The sequence below is a fragment of the Pyrus communis genome, chromosome 14 (assembly GCF_963583255.1).
Source record: "Pyrus communis chromosome 14, drPyrComm1.1, whole genome shotgun sequence".
Lineage (NCBI taxonomy): Eukaryota > Viridiplantae > Streptophyta > Magnoliopsida > Rosales > Rosaceae > Pyrus > Pyrus communis.
The window spans coordinates 16,661,231-16,682,648 of record NC_084816.1 but is presented as its reverse complement, the minus strand read 5'-3'; the positions used below and the strand labels follow the sequence as shown (position 1 = coordinate 16,682,648).

The window sequence follows — 21,418 nt, the reverse complement described above, 5'->3', positions numbered from 1 at the left end:
TGAGGACTGACAAATAAGAAATTGCAGATAGGATAAAGAGATGTGAATACAAGAATAGATCAGATAAATGATAATGCAATTACCAACCACTTAGCTCTGATACCAAATGGGGCGGAACTACTGATAGGCGGTAAAACCGTCCATTGAATCAAGTGTGCGGAAGTAAAATGTATATAAACAGAGTAACATATCAATATAATGAATTAAGAAGAACTGAGGCTGGTTGAAACGGAATATCCATGAATGGCAGATAATAACATGAAAACATAAGATCAAATTAAACATAGGTGATGTATTCATGAAAATAATGAATTAAAATTAATGATGCAGCTAGGTTTTGAAAATAAGTTTTATTAAAACTTACTGCAAATTACAAACTGTTTTGCCTAATGGCAGATGATGAACATAAGCAAAGTGGAGCTCGCAGGCATCCTTCATAATAATATGTATTACAGGTGTTTGATATTTCTACTGATAAATTTTCTCTGTTCTTTCGAATACGCAGAGAATTCTTTTCGACTAAAGTCCCCTTGCTCTGAGAATGAGCCCTTCTTTTAAGCTGCTGAGAGGAATGATGGAGGCTGGGAACCTAGATCCGGGAAACCCGCTTGCATGTGCTAAAAGCTGGAAAAGGCTGGCGAATTATGAAAATTCACTGTGGATTCACGCTGTGTTTTCAGAAAAGCTGGATGAACAGTGATTTGTCTGCTTTTCACTGTTGGAGAATAGTGACTTGTCTGGAAACTGTAATGATGACAGCTACTGCTGATAATGCTGTTTTGGAGAAATTATTACACTTCTGAAATTCAAAATTCAAATGGATCTTGGGCATCTATATATATATATATATACATCCGTGTGTGTGTGTGACCGAATTCATTAATTCATAAGTAAGTATATGCTGTAGAAAAGTTAGTAGTCTGGTTCTACTTGCTAAATACCTAATCAGCTTTCTAAAAACAGAAAATTAGCATCGATCAAAACTTGAAACATGAATTAAATTGACCTGTAGAATAAAAATAATTTGCAAGTGATATGATACGATATATCATGCTTGAATAATCTCTCTCTGAAACCTTGGAAACTTGATGGAGCCCATTGAAATGTCAATCTCAATCAGATTTTCTTCTTCATTCATCTCACTCATATCTCCCAACACCTCTCTCATACCTTGTCGCAAATTTGACTGCAGCGTAATCTCAATGAGGCTATCTTCTTCTTCATCATCAGAGACTGAACAATCACCAGAAACTTCAAACTTCTTATCCAAATTCTCACTTATTTCTGATGGAGAATCCAAAATTTCAACTTGGTCACTTTGTTGGGCAGTTTCTGTGAGAGTCTCTACCAGTTGATGAAGTCCTTTTACAACATCTTTTTCACTTTCTGCTTCTTGTGTTAGAGAATACAGCAATTCAATGTCGACGTTGGAAGAATTAGTAGTGAGTTGCTGGTCCGACTTTGAAATCTTGACATCTTTACGAACTAGCAGCTGCTCTCTAACTTGCTCCGCATCCGGCAGGTTTTCTTGGCCTCCGGTGAGATTCCCAGTTCCGACTGGTTTCTCATCCAAAATAACCAGCTTTTTATTTGTGTTGGTGAGGAGCAAAATAGTTGAGAGGATAGAAATTGTAACAAGGAAAGCGAAGAACAAGTCAAAGTTCACCAAGAAAATGAGACCTAGGCAAGAAATTAGGACAGCAAAACACAATGAGGAACTGACTAATTTAGTCCTAGCCATTTCACAGAGAGCACCAAAAGCTCACAGAAAGTAAGCAAACGACATGCGTAAGCGCGCAGTTGGGTAAGAGCATTCACTCTTTTTGCATCCCAACACGATTCCGGCAAACAAAGAAAAAAGAAGTTAATGTTGAAGATAAATTACAAACTTTCACTTGCTGTAGTGCTGCTGATGTTCTGCAAATTTGAGGAGTTTCAGAAGAGAGTGTGCTCTTATCTGAAGTCGATTCTCTTGAGAACTGCCATTTATATTTTTCACATCGTCAACACTTTGGAATTGACGAGTCATGTCGTGTGCGACTCAGCTCTGCTCCCCACATGGCGCCTCTCTCAAGTAGAATACAAAACAATGCATGTAAACCCTAGCTAACATCAATATATGCCTAGGCTCGCCAAAGAGACTTTTCACTCCATTTTCTAGGCAACCAAACAAAACCCATCAACAAAAAGTGAGCATACTAAGAAAGCGTGACTTGAAAGTGTTTCCTAGAAGACCACCCCTTTTTGTTTTTGGTATCAATTTTCACAGTAAACAAATAAACAAATGATCAACTAGCTAGGAAATTTTTATAGGTTTCTCTTGTTCGTCTAGTTAATTTACATGAAAAACACTTACATGTAACTGTTTTTATTACTTAGCATTTCTGGGTGACTTAATATTTTTTTTGTGTTTTGTAATTTTAAACTGCCTCTCAATACTTGTCACATTATAGAAACAATCTCGTCTAATTTAGTTGTAACATTATACTATACTTATATTGAAATGCATAAATTTCTACTTACCTAACTTTCTTCTTCCAAAAAAAAAATTACCCAGCAGCTTTGAGGAGAATGAAGGGATTTTCTATGACGCTCCTAATATCAGGCACTCCGAGCTTTTTATTAGATATCTAGTTTAAAACAAGAAAAAAAAACTTAACAGTTAAAATTTCGAAATATTCACTATAGAATTTTCGAAGAGTGAAAATATACTTTTTAACGGTTAGATATTAAACCTTTTACTTTTGAACAAAAATAATAATTTTTAAAAAATTCAAAATATCTTATATACTGGATCACTATAAGAAATTTCTATATACCACTGCTGCTAAAATTTGACAGGACTCCAAAATTAAAGGAAAGATACATGAGTGTTAGTATGTAATTATAATGCCCCATTTTATATTGTCTGCTATGAATGATGAATCTCACAGATAAATAATGTTATTAAAACCTTGGTCCATTTGGTTAGCTTCCATGTTCATGTTGTAATGGAAACCCATTTCCTGTCTCGGGACCATTTTCTGGCTGCACTGCACTTGTCAGGTATCCATTACCTTCACGTTCACACCAGGAATACATGCATGTATATAGATTTAATACAAGTACCTATATGCATTTGGTTACATCCAAAGAAAAAAAAAAAAAACAAACAGTTCCATGCTTTTTGGTTGCCATTTTAATCGTATATTTTACTTGTTTCTTTGTTTTCTTTTTTCCTTTCAACAATTTTTTTTTTTAATCTAATGATTGTTCGATAAATTTGAAGTAATATCTTTTAGAGAAAATGAAATTAGAGTCCATGATCACGAAATTATTTTAAACTTTGTTTTAGAGATAGATTGGTTCAAAATTCAATCTTTTGACAGTCGTTAGAATATTTACAAACATAGGTTTAAGCGTCATTTATTGTTACGGTTTAATAGCATTCTTCTTCACTTGTATTATGAGAGGTTTTAAGTTCGATTTTTGCCAAAAACGAATTTGAACCATATTATTGTTAGCCCAATGTAAGGTTAAGCTCACCCCCTTAGTGTAAATAATATCATTTGTTCAAAAAAAAAAAAAACACGTAGGTTTAAGGATGTGTAGATCTACATAGAGACTCCGGACCCTCCTAAAGCCAAGTAAATGCATGAGAATGTCATTCGGCGACCCTTTGAATGTTTGATAAGAGACTTTTTAGTGCCTATTAAGTGTTTGATAAAATGCCTTCTATGAATATTTCGACAACATTTGGCAAGATGTGTTACAACACATGGCACAAAGTCTCGACATCACTCGGTAGATTACTTTGGCATTTTTTTTTGACATGAACATAGATGACAATAGACTCAACCTAGTGCTCGACAAATTTTCTCACTAAAAAAATTTGCACGCTGCGTGCACAGTTTTCATTTAGATAAAACTCGGATGTTTTACACTAGCCCTTTCCTCTCTTTTTTTTTTTTGGGTTTAGAGCAGTCCAAACAAGTGAAATTTTTCAAGATTAGAATTCTAAATCCGCCACTGTATTTAAATTGACTACATGCAAAATAACACACCAACAAGATCTCATCCACACTAATGGAGTTAGACACTATGGCTAAAATATGTAGTTATCATATTCAAGTGAGTTGAAGTGGAAAACTCATTCAACAAAAAAGAAACAGTTACCGGTAATCAATTGCTAGTTGATTTTGGACCAAAAAAAATAAATAAGTAAACCATTGCTAGTTGATAAATTCAGAATTTGATTGATTAGTTTAGATTATGCAGCAAGATAAGATCGTGATTCCGAATTTCAAATGGGATAACAAAATATTATTACAATTTACATCAAGTTTATTGAAATTATGAGAAAGACAAATCAAACTTTCTTTTATATATAACCGTTGATTACATCTCTATGGTAATTAGGTAAATACACAAATGCTTTATAAAAAGTTAATTGCAATTAGCAATCAGCCCTACTATTTCCCCCACTTTGAGTGCACTTTAATAATTTCCTCGTGCACGAATGTAATCATGTACAAAGACATTCGACATGTCTTGAATTCAAAGTGTTGTGTCGTTTTCTTGTTACTTTTGATTCTGTGAATAATGAAAATAGTAAAAGTGGTTGATTTTTATTAATTTAAGGTTTATTTTTTATAAAGTCCTTTGAACTTGATTTTAGTTTCAACTCTTTCTCTAGAATTCAATTCGTTTCTCTTTAACACTCTAAAACTCAACTAAATATCCCACATTACTTGAATTTTGTTAACATGTTTATGTGGAGTCCATGTGGCAGAGAAAGGAAGGGAATTATGGAAAATTTTGTCTTATTTAAGATAATTTGAGTATAACATATGATTTGTTAACAATTGAAAGCGGAAGCTTGCTTACATAAACTAGAAAATCAAATCTTTAACCGCAAGCACTCCACACTTACTGACTTCTGCAACCTTATGAACACACTGCGTACAACTCGCATCCTAGCTTGCCCGAACACATATATATGTCTCGATGAAGTGTCGCAACTTGCCAATGAGTCCAACATATATAGCTTGCCCTGCACCTTTCGACTGATGCTAGCATTGCTCTTTGAAGACAATATCGCATTGTCTTTCCTTCCATGTTGGCATGGTGCAAGGTCAAGCCATGCCATGATCCATGTCCAATGTCAAGACTTATGGAGTCAGTCAATCTAATGGAGAGACATATTGACCACAATTTTGTATTTCGCTTCAAGAGTATTGCTAGAATTAGTTGTACATAATCTGACCACTTCTAATATTTTTCTCTTGGCTTCAATACCATTTAACAGACGTGCCATGTGTCCATATTCTAGCCAACATTATTTTTCAACAAACCTCCGCTGCTTAGGGTGCATTTTTTCTCACAACCCTCAAGAGATGATAATGCTTAATACCTTATTTATTACCATTAGATAAGTTTAATCTTGAGATTTGTGTCTATCCACCATATAAATCTCGAAATTTAAACTCATCTAACGGTATTAAATGCTTTTTAACCAAAATGATCTCTGAGATTGACATAACTCCTCACTTTGGTCCATGAGATTTAAAATCGATAGAACGGGTTGCTGAGTTTGTCCACCATCAATCATTTTGGTCATTTTGTGAAAAATCTCCGTTAAATAAGGTAAAGTGACAAAAATACCCTCATTTTTTTGTAAAATCATTTTGGCTCATTGTTTATTAAATGGAGAGCATTTTTGTCATTTGGTTATTATTTAACAAAGATTTTTCACATGATGATCAAAATGATTGATAGTGAACAAACTAAGAGACTAACTTTATCGATTTCAAATCTCATAGACCAAAATTATGCTAATATTAGAGATAATTTTAACTAAAAAATTAATGATAAATAGAATAATAAATATCACTATCACTTGAGAGATGAGCAAAAATATTCTCCGTCGTTGCTGAAGCCTAAGGAATAATAAAAGTCAACCACGAATCAATTTCCCATCGGGGGACGAAAATATCATTTAGCCCAAAGCTGCCAACCAACCAAAGAAAACAATTTTACTTTTAAATTTTTTTTTTAAGAATTTTGGCAAAAGAGGGTTAGGGTTTTAAAACGTTTGGGCATTGCGGATGTTTTTCTGAAAACAATAAGCTGGTTTTGCGTTTCATCAGATTTGCGGAAGGCTCTCATTTGGGAGTGGTGTTGCCGTTGGTGGTTGGATTTGAGCCGTTGGATTGATCTTGATCTGGGCTTTTGCGCCCTGTGGCTTGTCAAATCCATGATCATCAGCGTCCCATGGACCCCTCTCCATTGCGAACCAATCCACCTCTCGAGGAAGAAGATGAGTGGGGTATGTTATGTATCACTTTTCCCATCTGTAGTTTCATCTTCTTTTCATATAATCTCCTTGTTTGGTTACTGAGAAAATTTGGTGGAAAGTTTAATAGAAAGGTTTTGATATTTTTGCATAATCTCTATGGGTTTCGTTTAGATTTGGAAAAATCAGTTTATCCTCAGCCACTTATTGTGTTATGCACATTGTGCTGCATCTGGGAATTGGTTGCTTCTATTGAAATTGGGTTTTGCTTACACATTTTGGTTTCTAATTATTTGGTGTTAGATGTTGTTTCGGCATTGCAACGTCATCTTTTAGCTACATTCATGGCTACAGGATCAGTAACTTGTGGTATTTAGTACGTGGATTTTGCGTTGTGCGCGAGTTTTAGTGTAAATGGGCAACAAAGTTCTGAATGTGGATTCGAAACTTAGGGTCCGTCTGATAATCATTTTGTTTTTAGTTTTTGGTTGTCAGTTTTTGTTCTTGAGATATGAGGAAAACATATGAGGGTAAGGAGGGATGATGAAGAAGGGGGATCGGAGAGAGGGGAAGAAATAAAAGGTGAATGAATGAAAACAAAATCTTAGAAGTATAAACAATTTACAGTAGTTTTTGGTTTTTATTTTGTGTGCCTTTCTTTATGCATTTCTTCTACGTTACTCCGTCCATCCTTCATCCACTCTTCATCCCCTCATTTCCCTTGTATTTCCCGTCTAACACTAACACAAAGGTGAACCAAAAATGAAAAACAAAATGGTTATCGAATTGGCCCCTATACACATGTACTTATAGGATTTTAAATCTTTTTGACTCAATTATTGTTGATTTGTATAATCAATGTATACTATTTGTACATCTGGAAAGTGTGAGCCATAAACTGATCATAGTTTCTATTATCCAGAGGCATATAGGTTAGGGAAAGTCTTTGTGGCGCAAGTTTCTCTCCCTTGTGTGTGGCACATTATGGTTGATTGGTACAGATTTATTGATGGCAAATGATTTCCGCACACTCTTTTCTTCCCCTGCACACCTTCTTTTTATCTGCCCTTTATTTTGAATATATCAATGGAGTCAACGGCACATAGAAATAAACAGAGGATTGTAGAAGGAGAAACGGGGTGTGCGGAAATCCCCTTCCTTCATTTAGTGGTTTCAGCAATATAACATACCTTCTGAATTCGTTTGATGTGCATTTAACTGGTTTGAGATTAATGTTTGACTGCTTTTTGCATTAGACACTGATGGGTTCGTGATTCCGAGCTTGGTGGTTGAAGAGCAAGATAAGCAAAATCAAGATGCTCCAACAGTAGAAGCTTCAAAACCTCCATCTCCGAAGGTCAGTTGCATGTGCCCTAGTTCCTTGTATGGAGTAAAGGGAAATATAGATTTGTATCTGATGGCCCTGAAGTCTTGAATTCGGTGACCATGGAAATGGTTATTTGCTGAAAATATATGCTTTTGTGCAGGTGGAAAAAGAAGAGAAGATCTACTTAGGACCGCACGGGGCTCCTCCTTTGCAATCAAAGCAGCAAGAGGTAAACCCTGGTGGCCGTAAGCAAAAGTTCAAGCAGAAACTGAAGGAAGCGGATAGGAAAAGTACCGGGGCAGGCCGAGAGAATAAGTTGGAGAATCTGAGAGAGCTTGTGGGCGATGGGAAAGGAGGCAGCAGCATGGCAAAGGGTTCTAACAGGGATTGGTTAGACCCACACTGTCATGAGTCTGAGTTCGAGAAGTGGAACACCCGGTGATTCGAGTATCGCATGTTATAAATTGCTCGAGACATTTGAATTTTGCATCCCGTGTTAGGTTTTGATCTTTTGTATCTCCGAGACATTGGAGGCCATGTATCTTGACAATATCATTCCAGAATTTATCGCAATAGAATTTGGTCGTTTAAACAAGTGATTTGCGTCGTATTAACTTACTTGGATGCCCGGAGAAACATTCAAAGAGAAGCATTCATTTCAATACAGAACTCGACGCCCTAAAATCGACAATGTAGATGAAAAATCAAAGAGATGCAAACTTTTTGCCAGTACAAAATTATGTAATCTTCGGGAATTTAATCGAACAGAATTGTCATGTTAATCTCTTGAGTGTGACTGCTAAAGTGTTACTGCTCTTTGGATGGAACTGCAGAGAGAGAAATGGATCCTCTTGGCGGATGCAGAACCTCATCCAACACCTAGGAACTCTAATCCGCTAGCCGAGGGTGTCAAACCATACTGAGACAGATACTCAGCGCTGAAAAATTTGCTCAAATGTCTCATCCCACTATCGCATAAAATGGTCACAATTGTGTGACCGGGACCAAGTGCCTGTGCCGCTCGGACTGCTCCAACACAATTCATGGCTGAAGAACTCCCCAAAAAGAGCCCATCGTTCTTCATAAGAAACCTGAAAAAGTTTTAACCGGATAAAAGCTCAAGGCCAAGAAAAACAACTAAATATTCTTGGTTTAACGTTGCCAAGTGAATGGAAGAAATTGGGACATTTTATCTTACATGAATGGGAATATGATTGAACATACTAAGAATACCGTTTGACCAATTTCGAAATGGCAAATATACTAGACAGCACAGGAATCATAGAGGACGTTGAGAAAAATTCAATCCCAACTGCTTCCATTTTCTCAACTTCTTGGCATATTAGAAAGCACTATGAAAAAGTGGTGACTAAGAATAACTAAACAAGTCTATGGACTGACCTGGACATTTCAACAGCTTCCTTATCTGTGCCTCGGAAAGCCCCGTCAAGTTTTGCCATCATAAAGTTCTTTGTTATTCTATTGATTCCAATTCCTTCAGTTATCGTGTCAAATGGATTTTTTAGCCTTCGTCCTTCAGCCTCCTCTCTAGTGTACATCACTCCTCTTCTAACTTTATTGTATAAACCGGAACCAGGGGGATCTATCAGGAAGCACTTGACATTAGACTTCTTTTCCTGTTGAACAAAAGGAAATGCGATTAACACAACTACATTTCCGCATAAGTTGAGTAAAATAAAACAATTTAAGTGGTTTCAGTAGTGGACCTGGAGAAACCTGGACACACCAGCCAGGGTACCACCTGTTCCTGCTGCCGCCACAAATGCATCCACATTTCCTCCGGTCTGTTCCCAAATTTCAGGCCCGGTACCCTCATAGTGGGCCCGGAAGTTTGCCATATTTTCAAACTGATCAGCAAAGTAACCACCTTTGTAACTTGAGACCACACTTTGTTTCTCTCCATCACATTGGAAACCATTAGTCTGCCCAAGGGCTTGGCCATTCATTTGTTCATCTTTCCTATGCTTCATTGCTAATTCATTTGCTTCCGTTGCCCGTCGCCTAGCAATATTCACAAAGTGGTCTCTGTGCGTAATTGACACTGGTCTTACCCTTTCAACAGTCGCTCCCAGAGCTTCAAGTATTTGAGACTAGAAAAAAGGGTTGGCACCACAGAAGCAAATTTCAGCACATCGCAGAACCTAATTTTTTATTTTGAAGGAAAAATGAAACTGGGGAGAGGGAGATCATGGTTTCTGGTACCGCGGGGTTTCTGTTGTTTGCTCATATCAGATACACCCCAACAGTACCTGTAACTTATAAACAATTCATGAATCAATGTTGCTAATCCGAAATGCATTCTCTAAATACCTTCTCAACAGCAGCGTCATCAGGTATAACCACGTGGCATTTGCAACCATAAGCAGGAGCGACCGTAGCAAGGCTTATAGCTGTGCTTCCTGCACTCCCCTCAGTGACTACTCCACCTGGAGCAAGGTCTCCAGATTCCAAAGCCTGTATAGAACCAAAAATCAGAACGTTTGCGTGACTCAGTAAGCCGATCAATTACAGTCAGCCAACAACTCATTACAACTGCTTATAGTATAAATAAATTTACAAATTTCATTTAACCGAAAGAAAATTCAGAAGCTATACTCTTTAAGTCGACTTAAGCTAAACAACAATGTTCAAGTATCACTAACAACGATAAAAAGAGCAATACCGAATTTATGAGCCATTGAATATATTTAGGGGCCGTTCGATAACCACTTCATTTTCAGTTTTCTTCGTTTTCACGTTGTTTGAAAACTGAAATTGTTATCAAACCGGCGCTTAATTTTTGAACAAGTCGACAACAAAAGTAGCAGGGCAAATCCAACATACATTTCTTCAATTTCGTTAAAGTAAAAATCTTCCACAATCATGGACTAGTTAAGATCATAACAGCAGATTAGAGTTTGTCAAAACTTACTTTCGAGTTTCGAAAAACTCTACTTTCCAGAAAAATTACTCTAATGATCACTGGTGCCAATTATGTCTTCCACGAGTTTTAACTTACAAATACAAGAAATGCATAATTTTAATTTCTTTTCAATCAAATTTGTCAGCCAAATAAAAGAAGCTTTTTACCTCTTCAATAATTTTGACAGCAACTCTGTCTTTCACACTCCCTCCCGGGTTCAAAAACTCGCACTTTCCAAGAATCTGAAAAAACACAGAAACCAAAAATTCAAAACAAAAATTATTGAAGAAACAAATGAAAACCCAGAAAAAATAATTGGAGAAAACCCCAATTGCTCACCTCACAGCCGGTGGCGTCAGAGAGGCTGTTGATGCGGATCAGAGGTGTGTTGCCGATGGCACCAACGAGGCCATTCGTGTGATTTTTCTTCGAGGCCAGGGTTAGTTTGGTCTTTTTGGAGGAGAGTTTGGACTTGTAGATGAAGAGAGAGAGCAACGCCATTGACACTGAGACTGCAGCCACAATAGCGCCTGTGCTTCTCACAGGCGCCATTTTTGGCGGTTCGAACCGTGACAGCTTTTGTTACCGAAAAAGAAGGAAAAAGAAGGAAGGTTATGGAAGGTCCCTACCACCCACGTGGGCCGGGTTGTGGTATTTCACGTTCCCGGGCTAAGGCCTGCCTCACCCAACACTTAAATAGAGAACAATTTATACGACACGAGTACACCGTCACATAACATCTTATTCTAATTAAAGAAGAACATGTGGACAAAAACTTTACGTATATCTTTATTTCTTTGGTAGGAAACGTCACCATGGCGATGTATTGTTTTACGTAAGTCCTTAAGGGCCCAAAGTACGTATTTGAGTAACTTATGTGAAGATATTGGTTTAAAATATGGCTTAATTTGGGCACGAAGAATGGGACTGCAACTGCATGTATATTTTTTCGAATACAGGTTGCAGATTAATCTCTCTCTCCATGCAGTATCAGAAAAGGCGACGACGTGTTTGTGTCCTTCGAGTGAAACAGTATATGCTAAAACAAAGTCGGTAACCTCAAAAAATGTATCTGTGCAACTTCAAACTTGAGTTGAGGATTCCAAACCTTTACTTGCTTTTCACTAGACCAACCCAAAGGTTCCTAGCTAGATATTTAGGAAGAAATCAATATGTATGAGAAGGAAAGATGTGTGGTAGTAAATTAATTAATGAATTGGATCATTGGTATCATATTGTGAAATAATACTTGGTGCAATTGCACAATGCTCATCAAGTTTTAATATTGTGGTGAGAAAGAAAAAATTATGTTGTATATTTTGTGTGAACAAAAACTAAATACGTACGTTATAACTACAACAAAGTACGTACAAATCATACAAAGTAGATGAATATGTACAGAAAATCTAACTGAAAACTAGAAGAACAATGCAAAAATAAAGCTTTACTATTCTGGTGAAGGCTCCGTTTTGGTTGGTGATGTTTCTTCTTTGGTATCCGGTGATGGTTCCTTTTTTGGATCCGGCGATGGTTCCTTTTTGGTACTATAAGTAGTGCTTCTCTTTATAAGATCTCCGAATCTTCGTAGCAATGCTTTCTTTTTCCTTGAATTTTCACCTGGAGTTCCATCTAGATGATCATAATCATCAGATTGGAACCCTTCTCCATCGTCTGTGAACGTAGAAGAAGAATTTCTTCGGTGATCAGCTGACCCTGGAGAGTCTACCTCAAATATCGAGTCTTTTAGAGCCTCGTCTAGTTCAATCTCGTCATCGTCATGATCAACAACTTCTTCATGCGTGTTTGAAACTTTGAGCTCCTTAAGATTGAAACTGAAAACTTTGCCAAATATGCTTCCATTTTGAGATGTTGTAGTATCCTTCTCATCCTTTGACGATGTTTTCTCTTTATCTTCCTTCTTTGCATCGCCTGATAATGGCGGTTTCTCTTTACCTGTATCCTCCTTTTTCACATCCTTTGGCGGTTTTTTCTCTTTAGCCTCCTTCTTCAATTCCTTTGATTGTGTTTTCTCTTTAGCCTCCTTCTTCGAATCCTTTTCTTTTGATGGCGTTTTCTCTTTCTCCTCTTTCTTGCAATCATTTTCCCTTGTTGGTATTTTCTCTTTTTCCTCATTCTTTGACGATTCAATAAGCAACCGTTTTAACTCCTTAATATTTTCATGAGCTGCTATTTCATTTACCCTATAATTTTCGTTTTCTCGAGTAAGGAAATTCAAGGCCTCTTCTTTTCCAGCCAGGGTATCTTTGAGTTGAGAATTTTCGGCTTGAGCAATGGCGGTAGCTTCTTTTGCAACATTTGCTTCATTTAAGGCCTGCTTAAGTATATCGCGCAACTTGCTATTTTCTTCCTTTGATAACATGGCTCTATTATCCGTCTCTAGAAGCAACTCGTGCAATCTAAAGTTCTCTTGTTGTGCAGCATGTCTATCCTCCTCGGCTCCTCTAATACAATTAACAAAGCCGGTTTCTTTCCCACTCCATGCCAAAACCGACTCTTCATGTTCTATTTTCAACCTGGCAGCAATGTTTTTGTGTCTTTCGGCTTCTCTTCTTGCTTCATCCAGTAGCGTTTTGTAACTTTCCTCGTTGCTCTTTAAGATTGCATTCAGACGCTCTTCTTGTGCTCTTGAGTGCTCTAACTCTGCTTGGCTCACACAAAGTTTATCTTTCAACTGGTTGGCTTCTGTCGCAACTTCTTTCAATGCAAAAGCCAGATCATCCATCGCCCTTTCTCCATTTTCTTCAGCTTCGGTTGCCAACTTCAGTTCATGTTTAAGTACTTTAATCTCCTCAAGTAATTTCTCAACCACCGACGTAGCAAGTTGCTCCTTTTTTTGGACATCAACCAGATTCTCCTTTGTCAATTGAAGCTCAGACTTGAGACTCTCTAATTCCTCCTTCATGGAAATATTACTTTCGGGTTGATCATGATAATGAGATGCACTACTATCTTGACTACTTTCAGCGGATTCATCTTCGTTCTCCAATTTCTTGTGAAAAGAGGCACTCTCAAACTTTGCCTCTTCAAGTAAAACCTTGGTCTGTTCAAGTTGGTTGGTTTGGGTGATCAATGAATCAAGAATTCTTGCTTCTGATTGCTTCCTTTTCTCTATTTCCATTTCCAATTCTCGAATTCTTTTGTCACTTTCAGACAATAAAGCCTTCGTTTCAGCCTCAGAGGATTCCACCTTCTCTGCCAGTTTGAGCTTCAATTCCTGAATCCTTCCTTCACTTTCAGACAATAAAGACTTTGCGCGAGCCTCGGAGGTGTTAACATTCTCTGCTAGTTTAAGCTCCAAGTCTCGAATTTTTCCTTCACGTTCTGACAATAAAGCTTTTGTACGAGCCTCAGAGGTTTCCACATTCTCTGCCAGTTTGAGCTCCAATTCCTGAATTTTTTCGTCACTTTTGAGCAATAAAGTCTTCGTTTGAGCCTCGGCGGTTTCTGTGTTCTCTGCCATTTTGACATCAAGTTCCCCAACCTTTTTTTCACTTTCGGACAGTAAAGCCTTTGTGTCTGCCTCTACGTTAGTGGACTTCATATACTCTGCCAGTTTGAACTCCAATTCCCGAATTCTTTCCTCACTTCTGAGTAATAAAGCTTTCATGTGAGGCTCGGAGATTTCCGCTTTTTCTGCCAGTTTGAGCTCCAAATCCCGAATTGTCTTTTCCTTTGTGAATAATAAAGCCTTTGTGTGAGCCTCTGCCTCAGTGGACTTCATATTCTCTGCCAGTTTCATCTCCAGTTCTCGAATTCTTCTTTTACTTTCCGACAATAAGGCCTTTGTATGAGCATCCGAGGTTTTTGCATTGTCCGCTTTGGTCTCCAATTCCCGAATTCTTTCTTCGTTTTGAGACAATAAAGTCTTTGCTTGAGCTTCAAAGGTTTTTACATTCTCAGTCAACTTGAGCTCCAAACCTTTGGCCTTTCCCAACTCAAGTTTCAAAGACTCAATATTCTCCGCTTTACTCTTCAGTTCTTGCCTTGCATTCGACAACAACTCCTTCGTGAAACTTAATTCTGAGTGCATCCCGACATCATTCTGCGTTGCCAATTCTTCACTAAGCCTCACGTTGGCCTCTTCTGCCACTTTTTTCGTCTCTTGATGCTCATCGACAGCTCGATCTCTTTCTACCTCCACTGCTTGCAATTGCTCCTCCACCTTCTTCAACTCCTCTTCAGGTTGCTCCATTTTTTGTTGCTGCGTCTCTGAAAGCTCCAACGGTCTGTTTCACAAACACATCCTTCATCAATTAAAATTAATTTCAACGAAACCAAGCAAATAAAAGCACAGAAAAATTTGCATAGGTCGACCCCTTAGAATCCTTCAAAACAGTTATCTATACGAATGTGATGTTAAAAATTTCTACTCTAAAATAGTACTTTTGATAAAAATTCAACAAAACTTTGTTCACCCTTTTTAACTACTGCACTAACGTTTTCGTTACGGTTTATTGCTGTGATGTTAAACATATTAATCCTAAAACTACTAATTAAAAGTAAAATGGATAAACAGCAGCCAATTGGCTTTGTTTTTGCAGTATAAATTATGACGCACTAGTATTGCCGTAATTGTTTTTGCAGTATTTCGACACTCCATTAACGTTGTATCTAATACCAAATAAGGCACGCCTTGAAGAGCATTGAAGAGCATTTATGGCGTATTTTGCTTAAATTATTCACAACTACTAGAATACGTCGCATTTGACAAAACATCTCTTACAACATGGGCTTTTGCCACTTGGGGGTTCACGCCATGAATAACCATTTACGGCGCTCTTTGTGCGCCGTAAAAGACCAGTTCTGTTGTAGTTCAAAAGATAACAATTCTATTTTGTTAATCAAGCTTATGTTGCTGTACTGTAAACCGGCTATCTAATGCTCTTGGACTCCTCTTTTCTGGTAAGTGGCTAGTAATCATTTTTAATATTTGTTTCTTAATTCTTCCTTACCATTGCCCACTTTTCTTGTACAATTGAATGTATATTTGTTTGATAAATTGATCCAATATTATGGAAATATAGAATGATACATATCGTGTAAATTATGTTCCTTGTACTTCTGCGTATCATACTTATCGTATTAAGTTGCATATATAATTTTTCAAATCATCTTTGTAATAGGGAAAACCAAAGTTCATAATCCATCGAAAAATTCACGTACGTGAGAGCCTCAATCTTTGAAATATCAGGGCCGGCTTTGGAGACGGTCTTAGACATGAACAAAGACGACCAAGTTATATCTCATAGATTCAACGTCGAGGGCCATGAATTAACACCCATTTTTTTTATGTAAAAAGAACTAGCAATGAAATGGTGGAGAAAAAACATAACCCAAAAACGGTAAAAGCCTAATGAATCATGAGATGAACAGAAAAGAAAACATTGAAAATGTGGAGGAGAATTCAAGAAAATTAATTAAACAAAGTACCTCAGCCTCGAATTGCCATGGTTGATGCTGGTGATGGAGGTTGTTGGAGCTATGGATTTCGATATATTCTGGAAGCTACTAAAATGCAAGTATAAAATGCAGAGAGAGAGAGAGAGAGAGAGAGAGAGAGATTTTTGGTGAAGAAGAAGTTGGGAGGTTGGCGGGTTTTCCAGAGAAGCTATTTGGCGGGTTTTGGAAGTGTTTTCTTAAATATAACTAATCTCATTGTAATCCTCTTCACAAGGCCGTTTTATCTCCAACATCAAACACTTGTGCGTGGCATGGCAGCCATCACTAACCCTCTCACTATTTATTCACACCGAAAAATAAGAAATACCTCTCACTGCTTCACAACTTCTGCCCCTCCCTATACCATTCGATATATCAATATCAATATGTCTCTAGCTCTAAGACTTTCGGTATATAATTATGAAAATTTTACAATGTTCCAATGTATCTCTTATATGACAGAAGTTTTAGCCGTTAAATCTTGGTGTTTATACCTTAGAACATGAATCTAACGGCTAAACTAAAATCTCAGTGTATAATATACAACTTGACTACTGATGGTAATTGATTGGACGTACAAATAATTGATTGCTAGACAAAGTGTTTTTGGTGTTTTAACTTGGGCTTTTATTACAAATAATTTTTGAAGTTTAGCTAACTCATCATTTTGGTTCATTACATTTCAAATCGAAAGATGGTGTTTATGCTTATCTCCATATATACGGTTCAATTCTATCAAGTTTTCCATTATTATACATGTGTTTATACGACAAATGGTTCGTAAATTTATGTAGCTAACTCATCATTTTTGTTTTTTGTTTTCTAGGTCAAGTTGTGTAAACAATGCAGAACGATTGTGCATGCACATTAATTCTTGCCGCCCCTTCTTTTGGTGGCTATATGGCCTAGGTACGTAGTTCATGTTAAAGTTTATTGTGATAAACGACAATTGTCGTCTGTGATCCACTGTGTGTCATTAACATCGCTAATATTCTTGTGAAGTATACTCATTGGCGACAAAAAAAAAAAAAAAAAAAAAGAGTGGATAAATTAGTGAGAATCTTGTCGTGTAAGATTGTTATTAGCATTTAGCTGATGAAATAAGACCTTAAAAATCTTCACGGAAGTCTCAAACTTTGTTACGTAAGAAGCTTAATTTGCTATCTAGGTTGTCTCCTCTCATATTTTGTCATGATCGATTGGCCACAGATAGGTTTGTCAACAAGACTCGATGCATAATGCATTTGGATCTAGAATGGTATATCCACAAATCCCCTCGCACGTCTCCTTTAGAATCAAATCACCTTCTTCAGGGTCTACACATCTAAATTGTACTCGATGCATAATGCAATTTGCATCCTTCACATTTATTGAATGGCTTATCCATTTTCTGCACTCTCCTTCTCCTAGATCTACATCATGGTTCAAGAAAATTACAGTCCCTATTGTTCGATCTTAATTCAAAACATTTATTTTTATCAACTATTGGATTCATATCATTAAATGGTCAGTGATCACAAATTTCTTAGATCATGGGATCTAGAAAAACAAGAATGACATTTTCTTCTCACAACATACACTGATCCTTTTTTGTAACAAAAAATTATAATAAGAGAGAGAAGTTATGTGTAAGCTTTGAAAATGTTACCCTACACACTTGTGGAGACATAAATTAACCATATCTAAGAAGAGACGAACACATGAACTTTAAGCTCTCTATGATAATTTTACCCTTATCTTCTTGAGCATACCACAACATACCTCAAGGGATGTGGCATTTGCCTGCCCTGGTACAAGGCCTTCGAGTCGCCATGGTGCTCATTCGAAACATGACCTCTGGGACTACTCGTGAGCGGCATGCGAAGACTAGTCTGCGCCATCACTAGCAGAACATAACTGTCCATCTAGTGTAGCCCGCAACCTCCCACCTCAGCTGCCTATGAGGGCTTGGGTCTATAAATAACCAAGTCACACAAGAAAATCAGTAATCGTCACTTACTACTCAAAATTCTCTTTGTTTAGTATCTCTCAAACTACTTTTTTTTTTTTACTTAGGCATTGGAGGTCCTTTTCTTTTCTTTTCTTTTTTTTTTTGTTTTGATGTTCATCAACTAGGCTAATGGTATATTTTTATAGGTAGAATTTTGTCAATTCAACCTTAGACAAAATTTGTATCCACAACAACACACATACATATTTCATGGAATGAAAAAAAAAAGTTTTCTTTTTTGTAAAGCATGACAAAAATAAAAAAACCAACTTTCCTTTAGCCTTTTTTGTTTGAAGCAATAAGCATGATAAGAAAGAAAAGAATGTTGTGTTGCCTTGAATTTCCTAATATTTAATCCATGCTATTAGTTAACACTATACCGGAACTACTTATATTAAGAAACGAAAATATTATTCTTACCGTATTTTTTAATATCAGATGTGTTTAACCCTGTACAACTACTATTTATATTAAGAAACAAAATATTATTTATACCGTATTTTTTATACCAAATGTGTACTATCTTGCTAATAAAAATATAACTCATATCTTTATTGTCCTGCTTCTTATAAAAATGGTCCAATAACGTGTCAAAAATATGGTAAAGTTATCATTAGTCATTACCTATTTCAAAAAGTAACGAATAATTATCGTCTCTATGAAAAACTTTTCTGCCTCGAAGGACCGACTCATGTGTGAGATCTTAACTTCCACAAAAACAAACAAAAATTTGGTCCAAAAGACGCAGCACAACAATTTGTCTATTTCAGTAAAAAACACACCAACACCCACACGCGTCCATTTAAGTTTTCGATGCAATGACCATAACACCCTTTGTTTTTTGTTTATTTTTTTCGTAAGATCTCAAACAGCAATTATAAACGAAGATGAATCCCAAACTAAGATAATCCTAACCCATTTTCTTTAGAATCATTTTCAGTTATTTTAAAAGAATAAAGTTATTCATAGCATGTTTTTATATTATATTTTTATATCACCTTAGGTGGTATTTGATGTAGACCCACATTATTTAAATTAATCAGATTTTTAAATTTAGTTCATTATTTAATAAAATAATGATTGTGATATACGATGAGTTTTTCTCTTTCCTTTTCTTGGGGTTTGCAAATTTTTCAAATAATGTGGCTATTCACATCATATGCCACCTAAGGTGGTATAAAAATGTGTTATAAAAACATGATATAAATAACATTACACATTTTTAAAACACTTTTCAAACGAGCCTTGATTGAGCTTTAGAGGAAGAGTATCCAAACTAACCGATTACAAGGTGAATGACCCTAACACCCTTTTATTTATTGCAAACAAAACAATCTCATTGTTTTAGGACTTACAAAGCTAGGTGAAGCAACATATTCTCGCTCTGTAACTTTGCATTCACGTCCAAAAGTCCTCCTTTTTTATTCTAACTTCTTGCTGACGTGACCGTGACGAGGTTTATTTTTGCAAGTAAGGATACTCGTCGGATTTTTTTTGTGAGGATTTCGAAGATTTTCAAATCATATATGTTCATCGTACATTGTACGGCTACTTTTCGTCAGATACTGTTTATATTCAATTTAAATAAAAAAATTTAAAATAATTTCTGATCGCATAATGTACGATAAACAGATGTAATTTGAGGATCTCCGGATCCTCACAAAAAAGATTCCGCTTTGGATTGATGTCACATGTGGCGTTTTTCATCACTTGATATATTTATATACAGGAATTTCTTGTTTGGTGTCTCGAGGGCATTCATGAGTCCACATGACACCAATCCATGTTCATACGAAATGAGTTCACCCTTTGCCACATCTGAAAATAATAGTTAACTTGATAATCAGGGTGGATATTTTGCTAATTTTTTAAAAGACAGAAGCCAAACTCTTAATGATCCCAAACCATTTAGTGCAAAATGCAATTAAGGGTTTTAACCCAAAGAAAAAATGTGGGCACTTTTTGGTCAAATTTAAAGATTTTTTTTTTTTCCAAAAGAAAGAAATGTTATTATATTCGAATAGAAATGTTTATATCCGAAGTCAAAGTATTAAATAGCCACTCTGAATCAAGACCATCCCAATTATGAAAGCTTCCTTCTCTGGTAACAGAAGAAGCTACTAGATGCGTTGTCTTGTTGCAAACACGAGAAGTAAAGATAAATTCTACTGACCTCAACTGCTGTTTCAACCACTAAACATCAAAGAGGATGTCTTCAATCACAATATCAAGTTGAGTTTTCCCATTAAGCATATCCACTAGACACTTGGAGTCCGACTCCATCTGAACCACCTCAAAGCCCTTATCATTACAAAAACTTGGTAAAAATTTTATGGTGCTCTACAGTACACAATATTTTAAAATTTTAAACTGTTAAATCTTAATTTTGTATTTCTAACTTAAAATCTAGCGGTTGAAAAACACCAAGTCTCAAATACTTTGAGTGGCGTAGCAAATCCCTTGACACTTGATGGGCATTTTGGTAAACAAGGTGCAAGGTAAGTATCATAAAAAGATGGATTGTGCTATCCGCACCCTTCTTTTTTCTTTTCACACAACTCTATAAATTTTCTATGATCAAATAAATTGAAGACAATTAACGCATAAAAATTAATAAGAGTGTGTAAGAAGTAAAATGAACGTGTGAATACCATTATCATAAAAAGATGAAAGGATTATTACCCCTAGTGGAAAAATAAACCTTTTTACTCACTCCAAAACAAAGCTCAGGAGACAAAGCCTTTCTCCTTCAGAGAATCTCTGCAATCAGTGAGCGCGATAACCTCCCCACAATCTCTCTCTCTCTCTCTCTACAAAATCGAACTCAAAACTTCAATCCCCTCTTCAAAACTCAACTCATGGAGATCCCAGAAAAGCTTGTCAAGTTCAAGTTCCACTTCCTCTTTGCCCTCCTTTTCTGCCTTGCCCTCTACTCCCTAACCCTAATAGCTCCCAGATTTCTGACCCTTTTGGCCTACTTCTGGCCCCTCTTTCTCTCCACCGCGCTCTTCCTCTTCGCCGTCGTCGTCTTCGGGAAGACCACGTTGCCGGGTTCCGACGCTTCCGGTGACAAACCCGGCGAAGGCCTCCTGGACTATGTAGCCGGGCAACCGGACCATGTCGTAGAAAGTTACAAATCCGAGTTGCAGCAGAGCAGTAAAGTAGTTGAGGAAAAAGAACCAGAAATGTAATGTTTTTTTTTTTTTTGGTATTTTGTCATCTCTGTAATTTCTAACTCTTCCCCTTGGTTTGTGGATGACAAAAATATCGACTGTCAAATTCTGGCGAGAATAATGCCGTCAATGACGTATGTGTCCCTTTTAATTTTGTTTTCTTTTAATATTGTTAGCTTGATATATTTTTCAGATCCAACTATAAATCTTATGAGTTCATGATTTTTCACTAGGAATTGGGTTTAATGTAGATAATATCAAGCAATTTCAA

General features: G+C 36.6%; 3 protein-coding genes across 3 annotated transcripts; 1 reads left to right on the top strand and 2 right to left on the bottom strand.

Moving 5' to 3' along the window:
* Positions 1-5,948: 5,948 nt before the first annotated feature.
* Positions 5,949-8,196, top strand: LOC137715731 (uncharacterized). Its single transcript, XM_068455074.1, has 3 exons — positions 5,949-6,307; positions 7,531-7,631; positions 7,762-8,196. The coding sequence occupies exons 1-3, from the start codon at positions 6,253-6,255 to the stop codon at positions 8,041-8,043; spliced, it is 438 nt and encodes a 145-aa protein (XP_068311175.1). The 5' UTR covers positions 5,949-6,252; the 3' UTR covers positions 8,044-8,196.
* On the bottom strand, positions 8,188-11,112 carry LOC137715730 (cysteine synthase 2). Its single transcript, XM_068455073.1, has 6 exons — positions 10,864-11,112; positions 10,692-10,766; positions 9,933-10,076; positions 9,329-9,712; positions 9,003-9,238; positions 8,188-8,692 (listed from the first exon to the last, which is right to left on the bottom strand). The coding sequence occupies exons 1-6, from the start codon at positions 11,074-11,076 to the stop codon at positions 8,470-8,472; spliced, it is 1,275 nt and encodes a 424-aa protein (XP_068311174.1). The 5' UTR covers positions 11,077-11,112; the 3' UTR covers positions 8,188-8,469.
* Positions 11,113-11,971: 859 nt separating this feature from the next.
* Positions 11,972-17,864, bottom strand: LOC137714465 (WEB family protein At3g02930, chloroplastic-like). Its single transcript, XM_068453674.1, has 2 exons — positions 17,746-17,864; positions 11,972-14,771 (listed from the first exon to the last, which is right to left on the bottom strand). Exons 1-2 carry the CDS (start codon positions 17,862-17,864, stop codon positions 11,972-11,974), a joined length of 2,919 nt encoding a protein of 972 aa, XP_068309775.1.
* Positions 17,865-21,418: the final 3,554 nt, after the last annotated feature.

Bases quoted from the DNA above. Each gene is read 5' to 3' on its own strand.
- LOC137715731 (XM_068455074.1), top strand. From the start codon at position 6,253: ATGGACCCCTCTCCATTGCGAACCAATCCACCTCTCGAGGAAGAAGAT. The intron at 6,308-7,530 runs GTATGTTATGTA...TTTTTGCATTAG, and splicing joins CGAGGAAGAAGATGAGTGGG to ACACTGATGGGTTCGTGATT. The intron at 7,632-7,761 runs GTCAGTTGCATG...GCTTTTGTGCAG, and splicing joins CAAAACCTCCATCTCCGAAG to GTGGAAAAAGAAGAGAAGAT.
- LOC137715730 (XM_068455073.1), bottom strand. From the start codon at position 11,076: ATGGCGCCTGTGAGAAGCACAGGCGCTATTGTGGCTGCAGTCTCAGTG. The intron at 9,713-9,932 runs GTATTTAGAGAA...CCTTTTTTCTAG, and splicing joins ATGACGCTGCTGTTGAGAAG to TCTCAAATACTTGAAGCTCT. The intron at 9,239-9,328 runs GTCCACTACTGA...TTTGTTCAACAG, and splicing joins GTGTGTCCAGGTTTCTCCAG to GAAAAGAAGTCTAATGTCAA.
- LOC137714465 (XM_068453674.1), bottom strand. From the start codon at position 17,864: ATGGCGCAGACTAGTCTTCGCATGCCGCTCACGAGTAGTCCCAGAGGT. The intron at 14,772-17,745 runs GTATGTTGTGGT...TTTGTGAAACAG, and splicing joins CAAATGCCACATCCCTTGAG to ACCGTTGGAGCTTTCAGAGA.